At 36.0% G+C, this 20443-nt stretch overlaps 2 protein-coding genes across 6 annotated transcripts in view; one reads left to right on the plus strand and one right to left on the minus strand.

Moving 5' to 3' along the window:
- The window catches only part of Clgn (calmegin), a 46991-nt gene extending 31009 nt beyond the window's left edge, over positions 1-15982 (plus strand). For 3 of the 4 annotated variants that reach the window (XM_013515328.1, XM_005386675.2, XM_005386674.2), the window contains exons 11-15: positions 2759-2974; positions 4072-4194; positions 4398-4557; positions 6310-6410; positions 8058-8568. In XM_013515328.1, the coding sequence (XP_013370782.1) occupies positions 2759-2974; positions 4072-4194; positions 4398-4557; positions 6310-6410; positions 8058-8138 (681 nt within the window). In that variant the 3' untranslated portion in view covers positions 8139-8568. Of the gene's footprint in view, positions 1-2758; positions 2975-4071; positions 4195-4397; positions 4558-6309; positions 6411-8057; positions 8569-15950 lie in introns of those variants that run through there. The other variant, XM_013515327.1, reaches the window with a different exon arrangement.
- Scoc (short coiled-coil protein) overlaps positions 14133-20443 on the minus strand; it is a 31282-nt gene continuing 24971 nt past the window's right edge. For both annotated transcript variants that reach the window (XM_005386676.2, XM_005386677.2), the window contains exons 2-4: positions 17442-17519; positions 17035-17118; positions 14133-15716 (exon numbers count right to left, since the gene is read on the minus strand). In XM_005386676.2, coding sequence (XP_005386733.1) covers positions 15574-15716; positions 17035-17118; positions 17442-17519 — 305 coding nt within the window. In that variant the 3' untranslated portion in view covers positions 14133-15573. The remainder of the gene's footprint in view (positions 15717-17034; positions 17119-17441; positions 17520-20443) is intronic.

Below are 20443 nucleotides of genomic sequence, written 5' to 3' on the forward strand. Positions count from 1 at the left end.
TGAGGTCAAAGAAAATAAAAGTCACTTAATTTACATTTAAAAAAGAAGCATTGTTTATATAATATGCTAGGGTAATAAAATTAACAGCTGAAGGTAAATTATTTTATGCCATATTGTTGTCTCATGATGCTCATGTGAAATAAAATTGGTTTTTGGGAAAGATAATATAGTGACTTTATTGAGCCTATTATAATAAATATTCACATCCTTTTCCTTCACATGATAGTTGAAGTAGCCCTAAGGCAAAGTCCTCCAACCCAGTAGGTGCAGCTCAGTAGTGAACACGCTGAGGATTCCACAGCCCAGCCTGTTTATTTTATGGAGTGCTGAAGCAGTTATTGTGCACTTTGGGTAGCAGACCAGCACTGAGATTTTCACCAGAGCCATAGACATTCGCACCTGAAAATGCAGAAACACAGATACTATACGTACAAATTTTTAGTACAGGTCCCTTAGTCAAGTTCACAGTGTAAGAGCGCTGAACAGGTACCCAAAGTCCTTTCTCCTGAAAGGCCGTACAGACAGCCATCATCTGGACCAGGGATGGCGAACCTGTTAGAGCTTTCAGTGATAACAAACAGCCTGCTGTGGCACGTGTGCCGTACATATGTTCACCACTGATCTGGACTGATAAACTCCAAAGCGCTGATGTGAGAGAATAGTGTTCTGTTGTTTGTAAGGTAGCATCTATGAACGTAGTTTGCAGGTTCAATGAAAAAAAAAAAAAAAAAAAAAAATATATATATATATATATATATATATAGAGAGAGAGAGAGAGAGAGAGAGAGAGAGAGAGATGCGCTAAGTAAAATGTATTGGCACTTATCTGTATTACAGGGTGTGTTTTACATTCAATAGCCAGATTTTATCAATTTTTCCGAAGTTTAGAATCTCACATTTTTTTATTTCTTACTCTTCCAAATAATTGAAATCTATACTTTAAAAATACCAAGTTTAGTCATTAATGAGTAAAACTTTATGTGCAAAATGACCCATTGATTTATTACTAAGATAATAAACTTATTTCCATAATGCCATATAGCTTGGTACTAAAGCAAAATACTGACCAGGTTTTTAAAAGCTGGAAGCAATAATACTCTTAAGATATCATTTATGTAATGTTCATTGTTATGTACAGAACAGCAAATAGTTTTTACTTAAAAGGGAACTGCTGTGGATGCAAAAGATGAAATCTAGACAAAGGAGAAATACTGACACAAATGAACTGCCACACATACCCAGCCCTACATTCTCTAACTGCTGGCATGTAATGCAAAATCTGAAATATGTGCAGGACTAAGCTATCCAAAAAAGGCTAAAGTGATATAGCTAAAATGCTGTCAGTGCACTGCTTAGAGCTCATAGGGCCGTGGATAAAGAGGCTGTAATATTACATTATGACATACAGTACTTAGAAAACACTGGCATTTATATATAGTATTTGGAATATTCTCAAAATTAATTTCTACTCAGAAGTTTTAATGATCATATTAATATGAACTTATTAACATCCTGGAGACTAATATATTGTATGCCCTTTGGAAATCCTTTACTATACCTTGGAAGTCATGTGTACTGTTTGTTTGTTTTTTTGCTTTTACTCCTAGCGTCTTACCCAACCTGACCAGAAGGTCAGTCCTGTTCTCCAAAAACCACTTTCTCCTTCTCTAAAGATAATGTCAGATATAATCTAGTCATTGATTTATTTCCTAGGAACTTTCAATACAATCCCTGTGTTTTTAGAAGTTTAGAAATAGTTTGGTGATTAAAGGTACTATGTTATTGAAATATGTTCTACTATATAGCTCTGTTTTAGAGATAAATACAAGAAATACATTTTGATCAAGAGAACGCAGATTGTACATTTTAAAAATGTGTGCTTTACTTAATATACTCCTCATATTTTAGCATTATTAAAATTCAGAATGTTTAAAATATGATCAGGCATACTTTGAGTGTACCGACATTTTTATATTAACAGTTCCTAAGTTACTCACTTTATTCTCTAATTTTATTGTTGTAATTATTCATTGACATTTTCTAACATTATGTATACATTAAGTTACATATTCACTGTAGTTTTTCTTCAAAGTTTTTACCATAAATGTTTCTTTTGGTAATGGTTTTGCTTAATGTATGTCTTTCTTATTACACTTTAAGCCCTATAATACAGGACAGTGTGTGTCTTGATCAGCTTGTATCCCTGGCATCTGGCACAGTGCCTGGCACAGAATAGTTACCTGTGATGGTGGAGTGAGTCAGCGAGTGAGCATGCTGTTGAATTTACTCTACTTGATCAACAGGGTAGCCACTTAAAATGTCTAATGGGACTTTCATATTGAATAATTGTTCTGAGGTTCAACTGCGGTTGATTAATGATGACTGTCATGCATGTATGCTAAGAGGAGGGCTTCTATTTTTGCTATCTAATGATCTTTCTGAACTGGGCAACTTTAACAACATCATGACCCAAACAATTTCATTAAGTGTAAAAAATTGCCTAAAATAATCACTTGTGAAATTTACTCAATGTGTTGGATTTTCACTTTGCTTTTTTTGCAGATAAAACTCAGTCTTACTCATAGAGAGTACATGAACAGGATAAGAGCAAACAAGACTTTTTCCAATACGTTACTAATGAATTGATGTCCTTTATAGTTTTGTTATCTGCTTCTTATGGTTAATTTCAACAGCACCTACTTTTTGATCAGCATTTCCAATAAAATTGTTTTATTTGAAAATTCTTTATTTCTTTCAGGGAATCTGGAGTCCACAAAAAATTCCTAATCCAGATTATTTTGAAGATCATCATCCATTTCTTCTGACTTCTTTCTATGCCCTTGGTTTAGAGCTTTGGTCTATGACCTCTGACATCTACTTTGATAATTTTATTATCTGTTCAGAAAAAGGAGTAGCAGATCGTTGGGCTGAAGATAGCTGGAGATGGAAAGTCGTGGTTGCAAATGCTAATGAGGTATGGTAGTGACCACAGTGGTCGTAATGTAACTGTGCTGAGGAATGTTAGGACTTGGTTCTATGACCAGTTATAGGTTACACAAATGGGCCTGTTAATGGCAAGTGTGCAATAATTATTAAGTGCCAAGGAAAAGCACTTAAATAAGTATGTAGACAGAGTATTTAGCTTTCCTATATTATGATACTTAATTTAGATGATATATTGAACTATGTATGCATATGTCTACTAATATTACTCATTAAATTATGGCTTTAGTGGGATTTAATGCCTTTATGTTATAGAAATAAGACTTCTTAGTATCTTTGTCATCTTACCAACTCAAGGCCTAAGTGGTAAAAATAATCTATACTTTAAGTACTTTTGAAGATGACCATCCTTTTAGAGAAATGGATGATCTCTTTCATTTAGAGAAATACAAAGAACTAACATTATTAAATTGGGTTCCAGTTTTCCCCCAAATTTTAAGACTGTTTAGAAAAGACTCAGCTCAATATTTCAACACAGTGCATCGTTAAAATCAGTTAACTATAAAGAATAATTCATACCTTGTATTTGGATTCTTTGGACACTAGCAACAACCATCAATAGAGTAGCTAAAAATGAATTTTTTGGTGGCCTTGCATTGTACTTTAATAAGAGAAACGTTTCCTTACTGAAGTTCATATGTAAATCTCTTTATATAAAAAAGAAAAAACACAGTAATTCTTAGGTTAATTTTATTAGTGTCTCCTTTAAAAGTAAGAATCAGTTATCAGAGTTGTATCTTTCTCAGTGAACTTGCTAGTATATTTATAAAAAGTAGTTATACTTTGGGAGCTAACAAAAAAGGTGTCATTATTCTGGTTGGTAACCTAGGCATTTCCACATATGTAGTAATATTTCTCCTACTGCAAAGTCTCACTGAGTGATGTGTGCTGATAGTTAAATCCTGCTTTACAAAGTATAATGTAGGGAAAAGAAAAGATTTCTTTGATTACAGGTCCATCAACTCTAATATAAAATGTCTAGGTAAAATACATAATTTGGGTAGACTGTATTTCCAAGTGGAGTGCTGGGAAGTATGAATTGCATCTTTATGCTTATTTCTCCCATAGCCTGGTATATTCAAGCAGCTAATGGAAGCTGCTGAAGAGCAGTGGTGGCTTTGGCTTCTCCTTGTGATAGCAAGCCTTCCAGTAATATTAATTACTTCATTTGGCTGGCCAACAAAAGTAAAGGTAAAATGAACTTCCTTTGACTTTCTTTGTCATATTTGTTAGTGTTGCATTCTGTGATTCAACAAGTGGTTCTTAAAAATGATAAAGTCACTCTCCCATACCTTTTATTGATAGCTTACTGTATATGTTCTCAGTTATTACAAAAACAATTTTTAAAAAGTGTTTTGCCTATAGTAAAAATAGCATATGTTAAACTACTGCAGAAAAAATTTGAAGACACAGAGGGTAAAAAAAAGGCCATATGTGAACCACAAACCAAGGGAGCACTGGAGCAAGAAGTGAAGGAAGAAAAAGCAGCCCTAGAGAAGCCAGTGGCCTTGGAGGAGGAAAGCAAACAAAGTGATGATGGAATTCTTGAAAAAGGTAATGTGATGATTATGATTTACGGTTGATTTATGACCCATGAGCCTGGATAAGGCTCATGCTGCTGCACGTGCCTGTTATCAGATTTATACACCTGCACTCTCAAGAATACGTGACTGTGGCAGTGAGGAGTGGGAGTCCTCTCTTCAGCCACCCTGTTTACAATCATCAGTTTGGGTGAGAGAGATTAACATAGTGTTTAGTTGCTTTAGAGCCTAGCCATCATGAGTCCCGTGTGCCACAGCTTCGTGCAAGGACATTTCTTGCCTCGTAAAATAAAGATGAAATGTAAGGTATATGTTTGGCCTTTGTAGAAGAAGAGGTATAAGGCAAGTGATTACAGCAATAAAACCATCATTAGCTCTTCTTCCAGTGGCTATTGTTTATCACATAGTTTATCACCTAGAATAGTTTCCTGAACATATTGGTAAATCCTGTGTCCCCTTCCCACTCTGCACAGAGGTTTTGAAGATGTATCTGAGGGGCAGAGGTTGTTTGGAGGCTTTCATCTGAGACCTCCTTACACATATCTAAGCAAAAATAAGAATATTAATGTACCAAGTGTCCCAAGCCAAATTCCAGAGTAAGCAACAGGTGATTTTAACAACTGATGACTTGAAGCATTGTTTGTAACTTGGTAGTTGACAAAATAACTTAAAATCTAGGCTCTTTTTTTTAATTAATTAATTTTTTTCCCCCAGTACTGGGAATCGAACTCACAACCTTGTGCTTGCCAGGCAGGCACTGTGCCACTGAGCTAAATCCCCAGCCCCAATTTTTTTTTTTTTTTTTTACAGGGCCTTACTGTGTAGTTCAGGCTGGTCTTGAACTCGCAGTGATCCTCCTGCCTCAGCTTTCTGAGTGCTAGGATGACAGCAGTGTGCCACCACGCCCAGCCTAGGCTCTTTAAAAAAAAAAATACATGCACGCACACACATATAAATATATACCAATGTGCACACATACTTGAAATAACTAATTGTTGCACTTGATTATAAGACTTGTATGTGTGTATGTGTGTGTGTCTGTGTGTCTGTGTCAATCTAAAACTCATTACACTGTAAATTCTCAAAATCTTACCTTTGTAAGTACATTGGTGTTGTGATCAGCCTTGGAGCTTGTTTATATATTGCTCTTATTGGAACATCTAAGTAGCAGAAAGGCCCTGTTTTGTAATGTACGCCCACATATCCGTGTTGTTTCACACTGTGCGTGTGGAAATACTTGAGGGGTGCGGAGGTGATTGTTGGCTTCCCTTTCCCCAAACTCAGCTTGCTTTTACTTTGATAGTTTTTATTATGTATAGTTTCTAGGAGTTTTTATAGTTCTGAGAGAATGCTTCAGTTTTTGATACAATGGTGGTGACAAAGTTTGAGGTTTGATTAACTGGAATCCATAAGAGAGTTGGTAAATGAAAAAAAATTGGTAATAGCATCCACAAAGTTATAAACAAACAGCATATCGAAGGATAGAAAGATCACAGAAATTAAGGGAAGCAGTCTTAAGACATGAACATAAGAAAGATGATAGTTCTTTGGCTTTCATATTGCATCCAGTACTCTATAAACTCCTGCCTTGCCTCAAGTAGGATAGCTTATTTATAAAAAGTGGTAAAATAATGAGTTTTTACAATTTTGAAAGTCAGAAATTGATTTTAAGTTTTCAAATTCAAATAAATCCCCTTCATTGTATTTTGTCAGTAGCAAAATTCTCGTTCATTGAGTTTTGTCCTTAATAAATTCTGCATTCTAGAAGAGGAAAGTGAACCTGATCAAAAGAGTGAAGAAGAAGTTGAAGTCATAGAAGGGCAAGAAGAGGAGAATAAATCCAATAAGTCTGGGTCAGAGGACGAGGTAAGCAAGTTTCTGTGTGTAACTGTTACTCATAAAACATTATTTCAATAAAAGCAGTGATCTTGTTTGTGAAAGAATTTTTGCCATACTTCTCCCGGCTTTCATAAGAGCCTCAATTTATTTTTTAAATATATCCATAAAGAAGGCAAGAAGACTAACATATGTCTTAGTGCCCAATAAGATAATAAATTAAACCTATTATTTACAAGATGTAAACGTAGAACTGTGTGTAGAAAAATTGACATTAATAAGTATAATAAACATCATTTCAACATTTCAAACATAATCTTCATGACAAGATAATTTTGTATAGCTTTTGTGAAAACATTCTAACTGTCTCAATACTTTATTGTCAGGTTTTAAAGTATTTCATTCATGAGCAATGGAGTACCATCTTCCTGATAATGGTGTAATCCATCAAATCTCTGATGGAGGGCTTTTTTCTATTAACTTCATGTGTCTACCTCTTTTTGTATCCTGATATACAGAGGTGTTTTCTACCGTGACCCTTTTTCTTCAGCCATATTTTATATGATCAGACATCATCTAGGGTATAATTGAGAACTAGAGCTGTTTTACCCAGTGTTAATCAAAAGCCCACATTCTCTACTCCTCTAAGACCTTTAAGAACTGCTTTTACCTCACGATTTGCAATCTGCACAGCTGCCTCTCAAGTAGGGAGGGTGAGAGTGTAGCTCTGCCTCGCTGGGCCCCCATGATGACATATACTTTATATCTGCTTGAAGAGATCTGTTGTTTAAATGTTCCCTAAAGGTTATTCAGTATATATACCCTGTTACTGGTCTTAACTCCCTATATTTTTAAAGGAATGTTGGGAAGTATTTTCTAGGTAGAATATCCATATTTATGGGAAGCCAGGTCAAAATCCTTTCTTCCAGAGCAGTTTTTTTAAACAGTCATTGTTTCAGCTGTGATATTCTTAATATATAACACTGTCTGTCTTCCCAAATATATTCTGGCTGTATTTGTTTCACAAAACATTTTATATATTTCTTAATTACGGTAATTAAGGTAAAAAATACCTTAATTATGTCTCCTAGGCTTTTCGTCTTCTTACGTGTATTTGTCAGCAAGTCAAATTTTGTGTAGCATAAGCTTTACAAGTAATAATGAGTTTATTTTGTATAATGTCATATAGCATCTTCATTAACATTCTGGAAGGACAAGAATTAAAGAAAAATCTCAAAACAAATTTGCTATTTTCTTTTCTGTTCCTCTCTTATAATTGTTGTGCAAGTATTGTGTATCAGAAGTTCTGAAAAAGTCTATAAAACCATCTCACCATTCGTTGGAGAAATATTGTAATGAATAGTCAGTGTTTATTACTGCATAATGAATATGTCACATAACCCCTAAGTAAGATGGTGAAACCAAGTTCTAAGTCATAAATACAATGGTAAATGGAGTTGTTGACGTGTTCTCTGTCAATGCTTAGTTGATAAAAATGGCTAGTCTAGAAACATAATCATTCCAATTATGAACAAATGAAAACACATCAACTTATATACATATTTTTGACCAGCTGCATGAAGGGAAATGCATAATGTAGCATTTGATCATTAAAACATGTATCTTAGAGAATAATAAATCTATTATGTACTATCATTTCCATAATTCTTTTTATAGATGAAAGAAGCAGATGAAAGCACAGGATCCGGAGATGGACCAATGAAGTCACTACGCAAAAGAAGAGTACGAAAGGACTAAGCTATATTCAACTATTTCAGTTCCTGAGAGAGAGATTTGGCATTTTTAAGTCCCTGTGCCAGAACTGACCGGGAATCAATCTACACATCCTGTTTATAAATATCTGCAATGTTAGTCTTTCAGATACAGTCTTTCTTTTCAGGGAAATTACATCATCTTTGAATTTGGAATTTTTAATAAAGTGGCAAGTTATGTATCAGATTTATGAGACTGATATTATTAGATATTATAGTTTTAATAGTTTGAAGACAGTTTAGGTTTGTACCAAGCAAAATGGTATGTAGCAACCTCACTGCTGTTGGAAAAGTCAGTTACTGGAATTTCCACTTAAATAATATAACAAGATAGGTGGTAGTTTTATAATAAAAATGAGTGTGTTCTGTTGCACAGAGCTAAATGCAATAAACTTTCTTATGGTTGTTTGATTATATCAGCAATTGAATGTTTTGTATTTGACCCAGTTTCTGTCACATTATAGTTACCATCAGTTGTTCAGATAAATTATAAATTCTTTTGAAGAGGTGATGTGGTGACCAAACGTGAGTAAAATGTCTGTCCTTCACAGAGCTACTGGGCAACGTGGCACAATATTTTACACTGGAATACAATGACAGTAGGCTTGTGTACAGGTTTTCTGAGCTTTTATAACTGTTTCATGCCAGAGTAGCTTACCCCATTCACAAAGTTCCTGTGCATTCATGGCTCTTGAAAATGAAATTTACGTATTTTTATGGTTTAAAGTATACCTTATTTAACATGTAGATTATCATTGGAGAGTCTTTATTTTCTTTTATTACTATGAGATTCTAGTGGCTGAGATTGGTTCATCCTGCATTGTATTTTTATTTTGCTTTTTTTCTTGACAGATTCAAAGCAGTCTGTGATGTGGATGGGACTAGCTCCTGTTACTGCTCCTCTTGTTAGAGAAGTTAACAGAAGTCCCTGAACGATTATATAGTGAAGCTGTGTTGTTCCACTTAAAATCTTTTATTGAACAACTTTTCTATGTTCAAGTACCAGGTGTAGGGGATTTAAGCCCTTGAGACCACAGAAGCGCTTTAATACTAAATATCTCGAGTTGAATGACTTTGGATCCCTTCCTGAACATGCACACCCTTCTCTGGGCCAACGCCGTCCCAGCTCTCTTCCATCTCCCTTCCATAGGTTCATGTTAGACCTCCAGGCTCTAGCTTCCCTTTCACTAAGGGAAGACAAGCACAGCCTGGAAGCTATTCACTTCCTGTTTCAGAGAGAGAATTGAAAATACAAGGAAATACTTTTCCCCACTGCCACGTACTAACTTCCATAAGTTGGTAGTGGAAATCTTAAGGCACATAAGCCATAATTTGCATTTAATATTGCAGTTAATATTAATTTGCAGTTAATATTAACTGAACTGAACACATCTTCCAGATCCTGCACTCACTGACCACTTCTCTAGGAAGATGTTATTTCAGTAGAATTAGTAGTTTTTTTGAAGTGTCAGTCCACATGAGGAGACACAGGATGGAACTGCTTACATGTTGGCAGTGAATTTAATATATCAAAAAGTGTAAAGTTCTAGTCCTAAAACAGTTTTGTTTTTAGTAAAAACTCTCCCAAGTAATCAAAACATATTAATCTTATGAATAGTTTCTAGTTCTCTTTTCAGTTTTGGCTGTATGTTTTAACTGTAGTAGAATTTATAGATAAAATATCAGATGGCTAAGAAAATTACTTAAATCTTTTCCATGGGTGCTTTATCAAAACATAATGGCATTAACCCATAAATTTCAATAATTTTTCCCAGAGTATATTGCTCCCATATATTTTCTGTACTGAGGCAGCTGTGAGTGTTTAGGAAATGAAATTATCCCCATTCTGACAGGTAAGATGAGGCAGTTGATGAGAGAGAGAAGATGCCTTTGGAAAAAATATTTGGAGTTTGTCTCTGGAGATCACTGCAGAGTAAGAGTACTTTTGAGGATGGCCCCAGGAAAACTGGAAAATTACCTAACATAGTATCTTACCACATAGTTTGCATTTGTTAAGTGGTGGAAATATACATTCTCTGTGAAATTTTGGGTTATTTTCAAGTTTTAATGTACTTGCTAAGCCATCTACACATAAGTTCTGAAATTTAAAGCAAGGTAAATATTTACTAGAACTGACCATGACCCATTACTTTAGCTTCTGTGATCACTCCTCAATGCTGCCCTTTACTGTAAGGTCAGTTATATCCCAGGGCCAACATTAAAGTTCTTGTTATGTATGTCCTTGATTTTTTTTTTTTTTTGTTCGTTTGTTTTTTTGTTTTTTTCCAGTACCAGGAATCAAACTCAAGACCTTGCACTTGCCAGGCAGGCACTGTGCCACTGAACTAAATCCCCAGCCCCTATGTCCTTGATTTTAATGAAATAACCCATTCATAATTGGTTTTTGGATAAAGTAGTTAAAAGGCAAATTAAGTCATTCTTGCTTCCAGTTCTTAATCTGTAATCATAGTCTCTGCTCTTTCATGATTTACAAGTGGTTTTAACAATTTCTGGTGTTCACTGGTAGTAATTTTGCTTATGTCAGCAATGAAAAAGTATCTGATGCCAACTACCAGAGATAGGAAGAAACAAAAGATAGGGAAAAACAAAATTATCAGGCAAAGTAAAGAAAGGGTTTTACATTCTAAGGAATTACAAAAATTCTAAGGAATTTTTTTTTTTTTTTTTTTGCTTTAGAACTTAATTTTAGATTCTGTAATTTAACTCTCTTTTGTAAGAGAGAATTTTGGACAGGAATAAAGATGCAGCATTGTTAACTGGTAGGAGAATGCTTACATGATTCTGGTTGCATTTCTACAAAAGACTTTGTTGCTACAATTCCAAAATCCAAAAATCTCTGCAAAGTGAAAATTTTCTTTAAAAAAAAAAATGCATTAGTACCTGTTTGCAATACATAGTGGTTCTGTTCAGCCTGGGGGACTGCTACAGGCATGCAGCCCTCCTCGACCGTTTCTACTCCTCCTGCTCCTCTTTCTCCCTCCGCAGACCTCTTCCCATCTCAAGCCTACCTCCCTTTTCCTTAACTTGTCTCCTTTATTTTGTTCTTTATTTTTTGGACCTCTCAAACTAGAGAAAGGATGCAATATTTAAGCTTTTGTGTCTGGCTTATTTTACTTAGAGTAGATCCTTCTATTTTCTTAAAAGTGACTCAAATTTTCTTTATAGGTGAGCAGAATGAAACTTTTTCATCACTTTGGCACCCGAACCTGACCTCCCCTCATGGTCTTTTATTTATACTATGTAGTCTTTCTTCACCCCACTTAATACTCATAGATTTTGCTGTAGAAATGTTATATTTGATAACTGCTGCTCCAAACCAGGCTGAATCATCATACTGCAAAAAATGGAAAAACACCAAGTTCTGAAACAAGTTCCAGCTAAGGGATTGTGATCTGTAGTGACTCACTGTTAAGTAATGTCCAAAGGGAATATAAAGAGGGGAAAATTGGGATGGAATGGCAGTGGCAGAATTGAGGGAAATCCTACCAGGGAAAAGGGGTGCTTCTAAGCTGTTCAAGCTGCTATAATAAAACACCATAGAATGGTGGCTTGGAAACAACAGGTATTTCTTACAAGTGTAAAGGCTGGAAGCAAAATCAGGTTGAGCTCTGGTGAAGCTTCTCCCTGGATACAGACTGCTCCCTTCTGTCATCTTTTTTATAAGGGCACTAATGTTCTTGAGGGCTCCATCCTCATGCTCTAATTACATGTTAGAATTTCAGTGTGAGTTTTGGGAGGTCGTAGTGCACAACTAGTGTGGTGTCTTCCTTGCAATCCTTCCACCAGCATGCTTAGATAATATTAAAGAAAAAATATTCTGACACTTATTAAAAGTTATCCTGACATGTCTCCTTGGGTACTGCTGTGATAAATGTCAAGACTGTCACAATGGGGACAGAAATCAGGCTGTTTTTCAGCATACTCAATGAACAGTCAGGTTGTCAGCGAGTGGCGTATTCCCAAGAGAAAACGTCAAGGCAAAGGGACTTTCTGCTAAAGATTCTTGCAGAAGGTGGGCCAGATGCTGTGATATGGCGGGTAAGGGGCTGAAGTTTGATCAGTTATTGAGGGTAACCAGCAATTGATGGAGAATCCTCTAAACTAGTTTAGCAAGGTTTTGGTAAAACTGGACTAGGCAGAATGAGATGGCCTGAAGATGAGGCCTGGCTGGAGAAAAGATTGACTGGCCTGTGTAAAACCTAGAAAGGAGCATTTCTCTCAGAAACTAGACATAATCCCTATGCACACTTGCCACCTATATTTCCAATACAGAAAATGAAAACTAAAAATATATGGCATTTGCCTATCATTCACATGACCAGCAGGTGGGGCATATTATTTCAGGCAATATTTTCTCACCTATTAGGCTGATAGTACTAGGGGAAGCAGTTGAAAATGTTAAATTATTATTAGCTGTTCCCAACAAGGTATCACAAAATGTACTCTGCAGTTTTTAGGCAGAGATGGAAGGAAATAGATACCGGGAACCTCACAGAATTAGAAAAGCCAACTGCTTCTCAAACTTGAAGAGCAGGAAGGGTTCAAAACTTATTTTCAGGTGTGGGAAACAGAAGAGAAGCCTAATAAAACTGCTCTGCCAGCTGTCCAGCCCAGCAAAGGTCTCGGCCTTGTAACAGTAATCTGGTTGCAGCACCCGGTGTAGTCTTATTTGCAGCTGGCCTTCGCCTCCATCAGTGAGAGGCAGGGTTGTGAGGAAACGAAACATACTTTGAGAATCTGGTGTAGAAAAGGCTTAGTTGTGCTTCTTGACATACAGAACCTACAAGCATACAAACGCCTGAGTGTTTCAGGAAATTATACTGCAAAAGAAACATGAGCTTGGCTTTAAAACGATGGGCACCAAGCTACCAGCGAAAAGTGACGTTCACAGAACTCCATGGAAGAACACTCCCCACTGTACTTCAGATGTTGCCATGGGGAAAATCAGAATGGAATTACTTTTCGGCAGGGAAGTCATGAAGGTCAGTGAAACAGGAAGTCAGTTTCGAGTTCTGAGGAACAGGACAACTAGTGACAGAATCTTCACAAGGTCTCTAAGGAGCATTCCATAATTGCTTTGCGTCTGAGTACTTTATCCCATTTTCCAAATCGAGAGTATTTGGCTGTTGTGTCCGACTACACTATAAATCAGGGACAAGCGCTAATAAGTTGCCTACCAGTTTAGAGATTAAAAACTACAACCATTAAAAGCTAACTGATGGACCTTAATAGAGATCCTGCTTTTTGAACGAAACCATGAGCTGGCTAAGCAGGGTTTGAGTACTTTCTAGAGGGAAGGTTCTGAACAAATACTTAGCAAGAAAAGCAGGCTGCGCCCAAAGCCACTAATGGCTAGCGAAATCATTCACCTGCTTCCAGGAGTGAAGTTGTAGCTAGAACATGGCTTCCCAGGCAAGGGACGGTATTTCTCAGCCACTCCTCTAGATGTAAGTCAGTCTCCACACAACTGGAATGCAAGAAAATACAGCCATTTCTAGGCCCAGCCCATAAAACGTGACGAGATGTGCACTTCGTGCTTTTGAAGAGTATCAGTGACTAGAGTGACCCAGGAAGCACGGCGGAAAAGGCAGCCACCTTCAGCAGCTGTGGTTCACTGTGTGCAGCAAAGCGGACTAGCCCGTAACGTTCACCTCAGAGCCACTGCGGCGGGAGCTTCTGGTTTAAATTCCGTATCACAGGTCTCAGGGTACAGCAGCTGGCCTAAGAACTAGAACCCACTTTCCCTTACAGACCGGGCGTCCTTTTCTTTCAACACTTTTATATGTTTTAACCGATGTATGATACCCTGTAATATCTGTATCAATAAAAATATTTCCCTAAAGACTCAGAACAGGTACTTAAATAAGACACACTGTTTATACTGTAGCAGTGAACCCCAATACACCACCACCACCCTATCACCCCATTTACTTAGGGAACTATATCAAAACACATACAATCTCTGAAACAGCTTTTTATTAAACAGCAAAGCAGAACCGCAACACAATTTTAAATATTTTTAAATTAGATCACAAAAGGGATGCAAAATGTTTGCAATATGACTATTACACATTCATATAGCTAAAGTCATCAAATCTTACACCAATAGATAAGATTATTCCACTGATTAGAAGTACCTCAAATCTAGTAACCATAAGCTATATTAGTAGATCTCTTCCTATTATAACATTTTAATATTTCTTTTGATATTAATTCCTTTACTAAATAGAATCTACAAACTAATTTTTTTAAACTGTTAAAGAATGACCAAAACTCCAGAAACCAAGTACTTGAATTTACAGAAAATTTTGGGAGAACAAGTGAGATAAAATACTGAATAAGGCTAGAAATGATCAGAGTAAAATTTTCACACTTATTCATGACCGAGACTAATACAGTCTCTTAAAGAATTCTGCAAAAATTTTGCTAGGAACTACAAATGAATCTTGAGACATAACTGGCCTCTCCAACATGTGGCTTATAAAAGGCCAGTCAGACTTAATCCACTTTCAAACATATTTTTCGAAATATCTACTCTGTACCAGAGAAAACAAACTTGGTGTAAAAACATTTGGAGTTGATTAATACTTTTTACTGAGTTATTTTCTACCCTGTTTCTATTTTCCCTCAAGGTTTCTTTTTAACTTTTAACATACACAACTAGAATTCTCATCTTTTCAGATATCAACTGGGTTATTTTGTGCAAAAGGAAGTTCTTAACAAATCTTCCCAATATGAAAATTCAGTTTTAAAGAAAAATCTTCACTTGTATAGACTCAATCTCTTCTTAAATGATTACAGAGAAACCAGCAATCCTAGCTTATTACTATCACAAATGACAAGCCCTAACTGAGGCAGTATCTTATTGTGGATAAGTTGCAGGAATGAGAGCTCAGGTTACTCTTACAGGTGATTTAACTATTCAAAGTAATTCTACAAATGTGAAACCATTTTTTTCCTTAGGAAGGGAAATGGGGAGGGAGAGGCAAACGGAGAAGAGGCACAAGATGGTGCACACGGTACATAAAGCTGTGCATTCAGTATATGATTTTGGTCACTTTTTCACGACATGGTGGTTATTTCCTGTATATCTTACTAAGCCTATAATAAAAGACAGTGCGAAACCTATATATCAAAGCAAATTTGATAAAACATCTTCAAGTTTCATAAATATATGCAATTCTAATTATAAAGTCTCTACAATACATTTGCACATTTTTAGACTAACATAATACACAAATTCATGGAAGTCTTCTGTTATGCAGTTAATTTTGCCTAGGTCTGACATTATCTTCATAAATATTCAATGAAGCCACAAAGTACTGTAACTTTTGGAATCTATCCAAGTTTTAAAGAAAAAAATCAGCAGCAATTCCATAAAACAGAGGGACATCAATCCCTTACTTTCTTTTGCTTTTTGTGTCAGTTGTCTGAAAAACACTAGAAGCAGACATGAGGTTTTCTATATACTGTCCAAGAACTTGGTTTTCAGATTTTAACTTCAGATTTTCTTCCTTAACTGCATCTACTCTTGCGGAGAGATCTATATAAAAAATAAAAATACCCATTATCAATAAAATGATGGCAATAACTCCATATTACAAAATATTTAAGTTTTATTCTTAAAGTTTGCATGTAGCTGAGGATGTAGCTCGGTGGCAGAGCACTTGTCTAACATACACAAGGCCCTGGGTTAAACCCCTTAGGGCTGCAAAAAGAAAAAAGATCATAATCTAAATTTTGTTTTAAAATTCAGAGTACTTTAGAGCCCGCTAAGGCAAACAAAGTAAATAAGCAGATACTAGTTCCTAAGAAATTTCACATTAAATTCAATGTTATTCTTTTTTTGTTTGGTTTTTTTTTTTTCCAGTACCGGGACTCAAACTCACGACCTCGTGCTTGCCAGGCAGGCGCTGTGCCGCTGAGCAAAATCCCCAGCCCCAATGTTATTCTTTGTAAACAGCATTTGTTATTTAACTCTTAAAATGGTTAAAGAAAACAGACCTTGTTTTTAAAATGCAAATGCTATAAAATAAGAAACTAAGTCTTTATTAGAACTGTTTAAAATATGTAGTAGATTAACAACTGAATCCACATACTGGATATTTTTATAGTAACAACCAATTTAAAAAGATCAGGTCCTGATGATCAAATAAAAATGACCTCCATTTATGCATTTAACAAATATGTACTTAATGCCCTCAAAGAGCCAAGCACTGTTCTAGAAGCAACAGCAGAGAAAAAAGGTGCATGTGGGCATGTGTTCAAGAGGGGATGCAGGGTGGGGATCGGGAGCAAATGTGAACGGATAGTCTGTCACAGTAAAAAGCCGGATGGAGCAAAAGCAATGAGGGGCAAAGTCAGAAGGGTAAAAGTCACGAGGAGGAGAAGCTGCTCCTTTCTATACTGATAGAGAGCATCCGAGCAGAGACCTTTCGGGAGGGAGAGGAGGAGCCACTTGAATGCCCAAATGACAGACCCTTTTAATTTTATTAAACATGAAAAGATGTCACAGTGGTAGCATTAGTTTTATGGAAGACATTTAGAAAATAAAAAAGCTCAGGTCAATTCCTTTTTAATCTCTGGGGTTAATACGTTGTTTTCACTTTACTATAAGCTTTACTACAGGAGACTCAGTTACACACTGCCAGGATTTGAGAAGATCCCTCGTACTAAACAGCATCATATTAGACTTTCTTAATGAACCATCTGTTCTTTAAACCCAACACCCAAACCTAACACCAGAAGAGGAAAAAAAACCTATGGAAATGGACTTTTATACACACTAACAAGGGTGGCAATATAAACGCTTACAACTTCAATTAGCTGAATGTTCACAAAACTACAAAATGCAAGCTAACCTTCAAGTGTGTGTTGGAGCTCCAACACTTGATTAATAAGTCGTGTTTTTTCCTCCAGTTCCACCTGATTTTCAGCATCAACTGCTGTAATGAAAAAGTTCAAATTTACTATTAACATTAGGCACCACTTGTGTACTATAGCACTTAAAACTCTCCAAACATTTTATATCTGTTATCTTAACTGATTTATACCAGAGCCCTCTGAAGTACAAAATTGTATCTCCACGTTGCTGATGAGGACACAAAGGTGAAAATAAGTCAGGCAATGAAAACTGCCTTAAAGCCTTTCTAAAACTAGACATGATCTAAGTAAATAAGCCGAGACCCAAACCTTCTAGAGATTGTTTCTCTGCACTTTGCATTGTTAAAAAAGCAAAAATGTCCACAAAAAAAGAAAATGAGTTTACCATCCATGTCAGCATTCATCATCTTGGGCCTTGGGTATAAACTTTTGGGCCTTGGATACAAAATGTTTGATGAATAGCCTGCAAAAATAAAAGAAACATAGACACATATGGTGATAAAATATAAGCCCAGTTTTCAAATGATGAGTTAGTCAAATTATGTGACCCATGACTCTTTTCACAGGCTTTGCTATTTTTAAGAAAAAATTAAATACCCCTGGGCAAATAAGCAAATGGTAGGACAGTATAGTTTACCAAAAAAAGTATACCAAGAGCTTCTTGGTAATCCAAAAACTACATAAAGTTAAGTACTACTGTAAATTTATTCAACTGTTTTTTAAAACTAAGCTAATCAAATGCTAACGAAGTTATGAAAAAACACATACACAAATATTAGACAAATAGTAATATGTACCCTTTTTAGAAAGTAGTACAAGAATAAACATGATTTATAAAAACATTTAAAAAAATATAAAAACATTTAAAATCCTCCTTACTAAGTATTTTACTCTACAAATTTAGCCTAAGGACAATTACAAAGAAGGTAAAATTATATATATATAAATCTTCAGTCTTAATAAACCAGTAAATCAGAAACAACATAACTGTCCATTCAGTGTGGTAAATTACAGGTGCAATTTATAATGCAGTGCCTTCTGAAAATAATTATGGTTACTCTAATAACATGGCAGAATGTTATAAAATTGTGTATTTACTAATGTAAATTATATGACATAATAAAAACAACACAGCACATTAGGGATGATGATAGGAAAGAAAGCTTTTTCAAAATATTCTTCAGTATGCTTTCATAAATAGTGTTTAGTTTTCTACACATACAGTTTAAAAGAAAACCATCTGACTCACTAACAATGAATTTAAAACGTCCACTTGTCACCTGGTTATCGTTACATCAAAACAGATTAATCAGGACATAGATAAGTAAATATAAACATTTTACTATTTCAATAAAAGGCTCCAAAATTTAGAGCACAAAATTCCTATGTAAAAAGTTCTGTCCTCTTTTTAAGTCATGGGGCTGGGGATTTAGCTCAGCGGCACAGCACCTGCCTGGCAAGTGCGAGGTCATGAGTTCGATTCCCGGTACCGGAAAAAAACTTAAAAAAAAAAAAAAATAACTATTTTTAAGTCATTTCACATTTTGCACTCAAAGTTTATTACATGTTACTGGAATATTACTGAAAAGAGCTCTGATAGTTCATTTAACTTGCACCGAAGCAAACGACCTTTTGTCAACAAGTATTTACTGAACACCTCGTATACCCACAGTACTGTTACACTTTCTACATTGAACAGTGGATCCCAGACCTATCAAACAAAGATGCCTATACACTAGCAACAATCACAATGAAGAGACATCTATCAATGGCTTGACTTCTGGGGGAAAAAAAAGCAAAAAACCAGGGTCGAGAGAGCTTATATAACATATTCAATATTGAGGGAGGGTGCACACCTATAATCCCAGCATTCAGGAGGCTGAGGGAGGAGGACTGCCAAGAGTTCAAGGCCAGCCTGAGCTACACAGCAAGACTGTCTCAAAAAAAAAGACTGAAAAGGGGGTCAGGGGCATAAAAGCAGTGTCACAAGACAGTGCTCCAGGGTACCACACCGCCCAGGAAAGCACTACTGACATCATAATCTACGTCAGCCTCCACCCCAAGGCCTACATGATACAAAACCTGACCAACTGTACAAGCAGCCGTGCAGACAGGTACTATCTTTAATAAAGCAGACCTGCACATTACCCACCCCTCTTCACAACAACAAAAAGTAATTTCCTTTTATTGTGATGTGATGAAACAGAAGTGCTTCAATATGCTGCTATTAGATATATTCTCAGTATTCTATTAGGCTTAGAGTAATAAAACTTATTTTACATATGGGGTCAAAGCGCTTGCTGATTTACGTAAAAATGTTAGCCATGGATTAGTTTTATTTTCTTTCAAAAGAGGATCAATCCTCCAGCTGCACAGTGTCTATATTAACACTTTCTACATCCTAATGTGTACTTGGTGCAAGATTTCCATTTTCAACCACATAATCCTTTTTATCTAAAGTTGCGCACATCACGTCAATCTGATTCTAGATTAAATGTGCTATGAAGAGTTCAATCTGAACTCTCTGTTCATTCACATAAATGCAAATCTGACATGGAGAAAATCTAGACCACAGCAGCTCCATTATGGGAACGCGGACATGAGTACCTGGGATGCTGAGGCTGCTCTACCTCACCTAAACCTGCCTCACATGTGTATGGTCACGGTCCTCTGAGATTTTTGAGTTCAGTTTTCAAAACTTTTCTCAAGAAGTCATAGCAAATTTTGATGCCTGGCTGTATCCACCCGTTTTTTAGTGAAAGAAAGAAAATATAGACTTATGTTTGATCATTTAAATCCAGGAAGCAGATGGTGTAGAGAAAATAAGAATCATGTGGCAAGCATTACAGCAAGATATATTATCTTTCCTATGCCCACACTGCTTTGTGACCGAAGACTATCATCTTACCCAAAATACCTCTATTTTTCTTCTCAAGAGGGAGTTTTCCCAGTTATTAAGAACATGGGCTTACATTACAGCATCCAAATCCTAGCTCTGCTATTTATAAGCTCTAGAACCATGAGCAACGTTAAAATCTCGCCCTGTTTCCTCCTGTGTAAAGGGGGGATATTAAAGGAACGCACCTCAGACGTTTGTTGTGAGAACTGAAAGGGTTGATATATATGTGCTTGTGTACCTTTTAAGTATTCAGTAAATGTTGGCTGTGTGTCACAAAAAAGAATTTCAGAAAAACTATCTGGTCCAGCTGTTTCATTTTACAAATAAACCAAGGCCAAAGATGAGAATGGCTTACTTAAGGTCATAGTAGTGGTCCACAGAGTCAAGGCTAAAACAATGTCCCAGTCTGGTTTTTTTACACTATTCCACCAAAAGGATTCTATTTCAGACCTGACATCCGTCCAACCTCAACCACTCAACTTTTCTGG

This window comes from Chinchilla lanigera, unplaced genomic scaffold, assembly GCF_000276665.1.
Source record: "Chinchilla lanigera isolate Chin_1 unplaced genomic scaffold, ChiLan1.0 scaffold00027, whole genome shotgun sequence".
Lineage (NCBI taxonomy): Eukaryota > Metazoa > Chordata > Mammalia > Rodentia > Chinchillidae > Chinchilla > Chinchilla lanigera.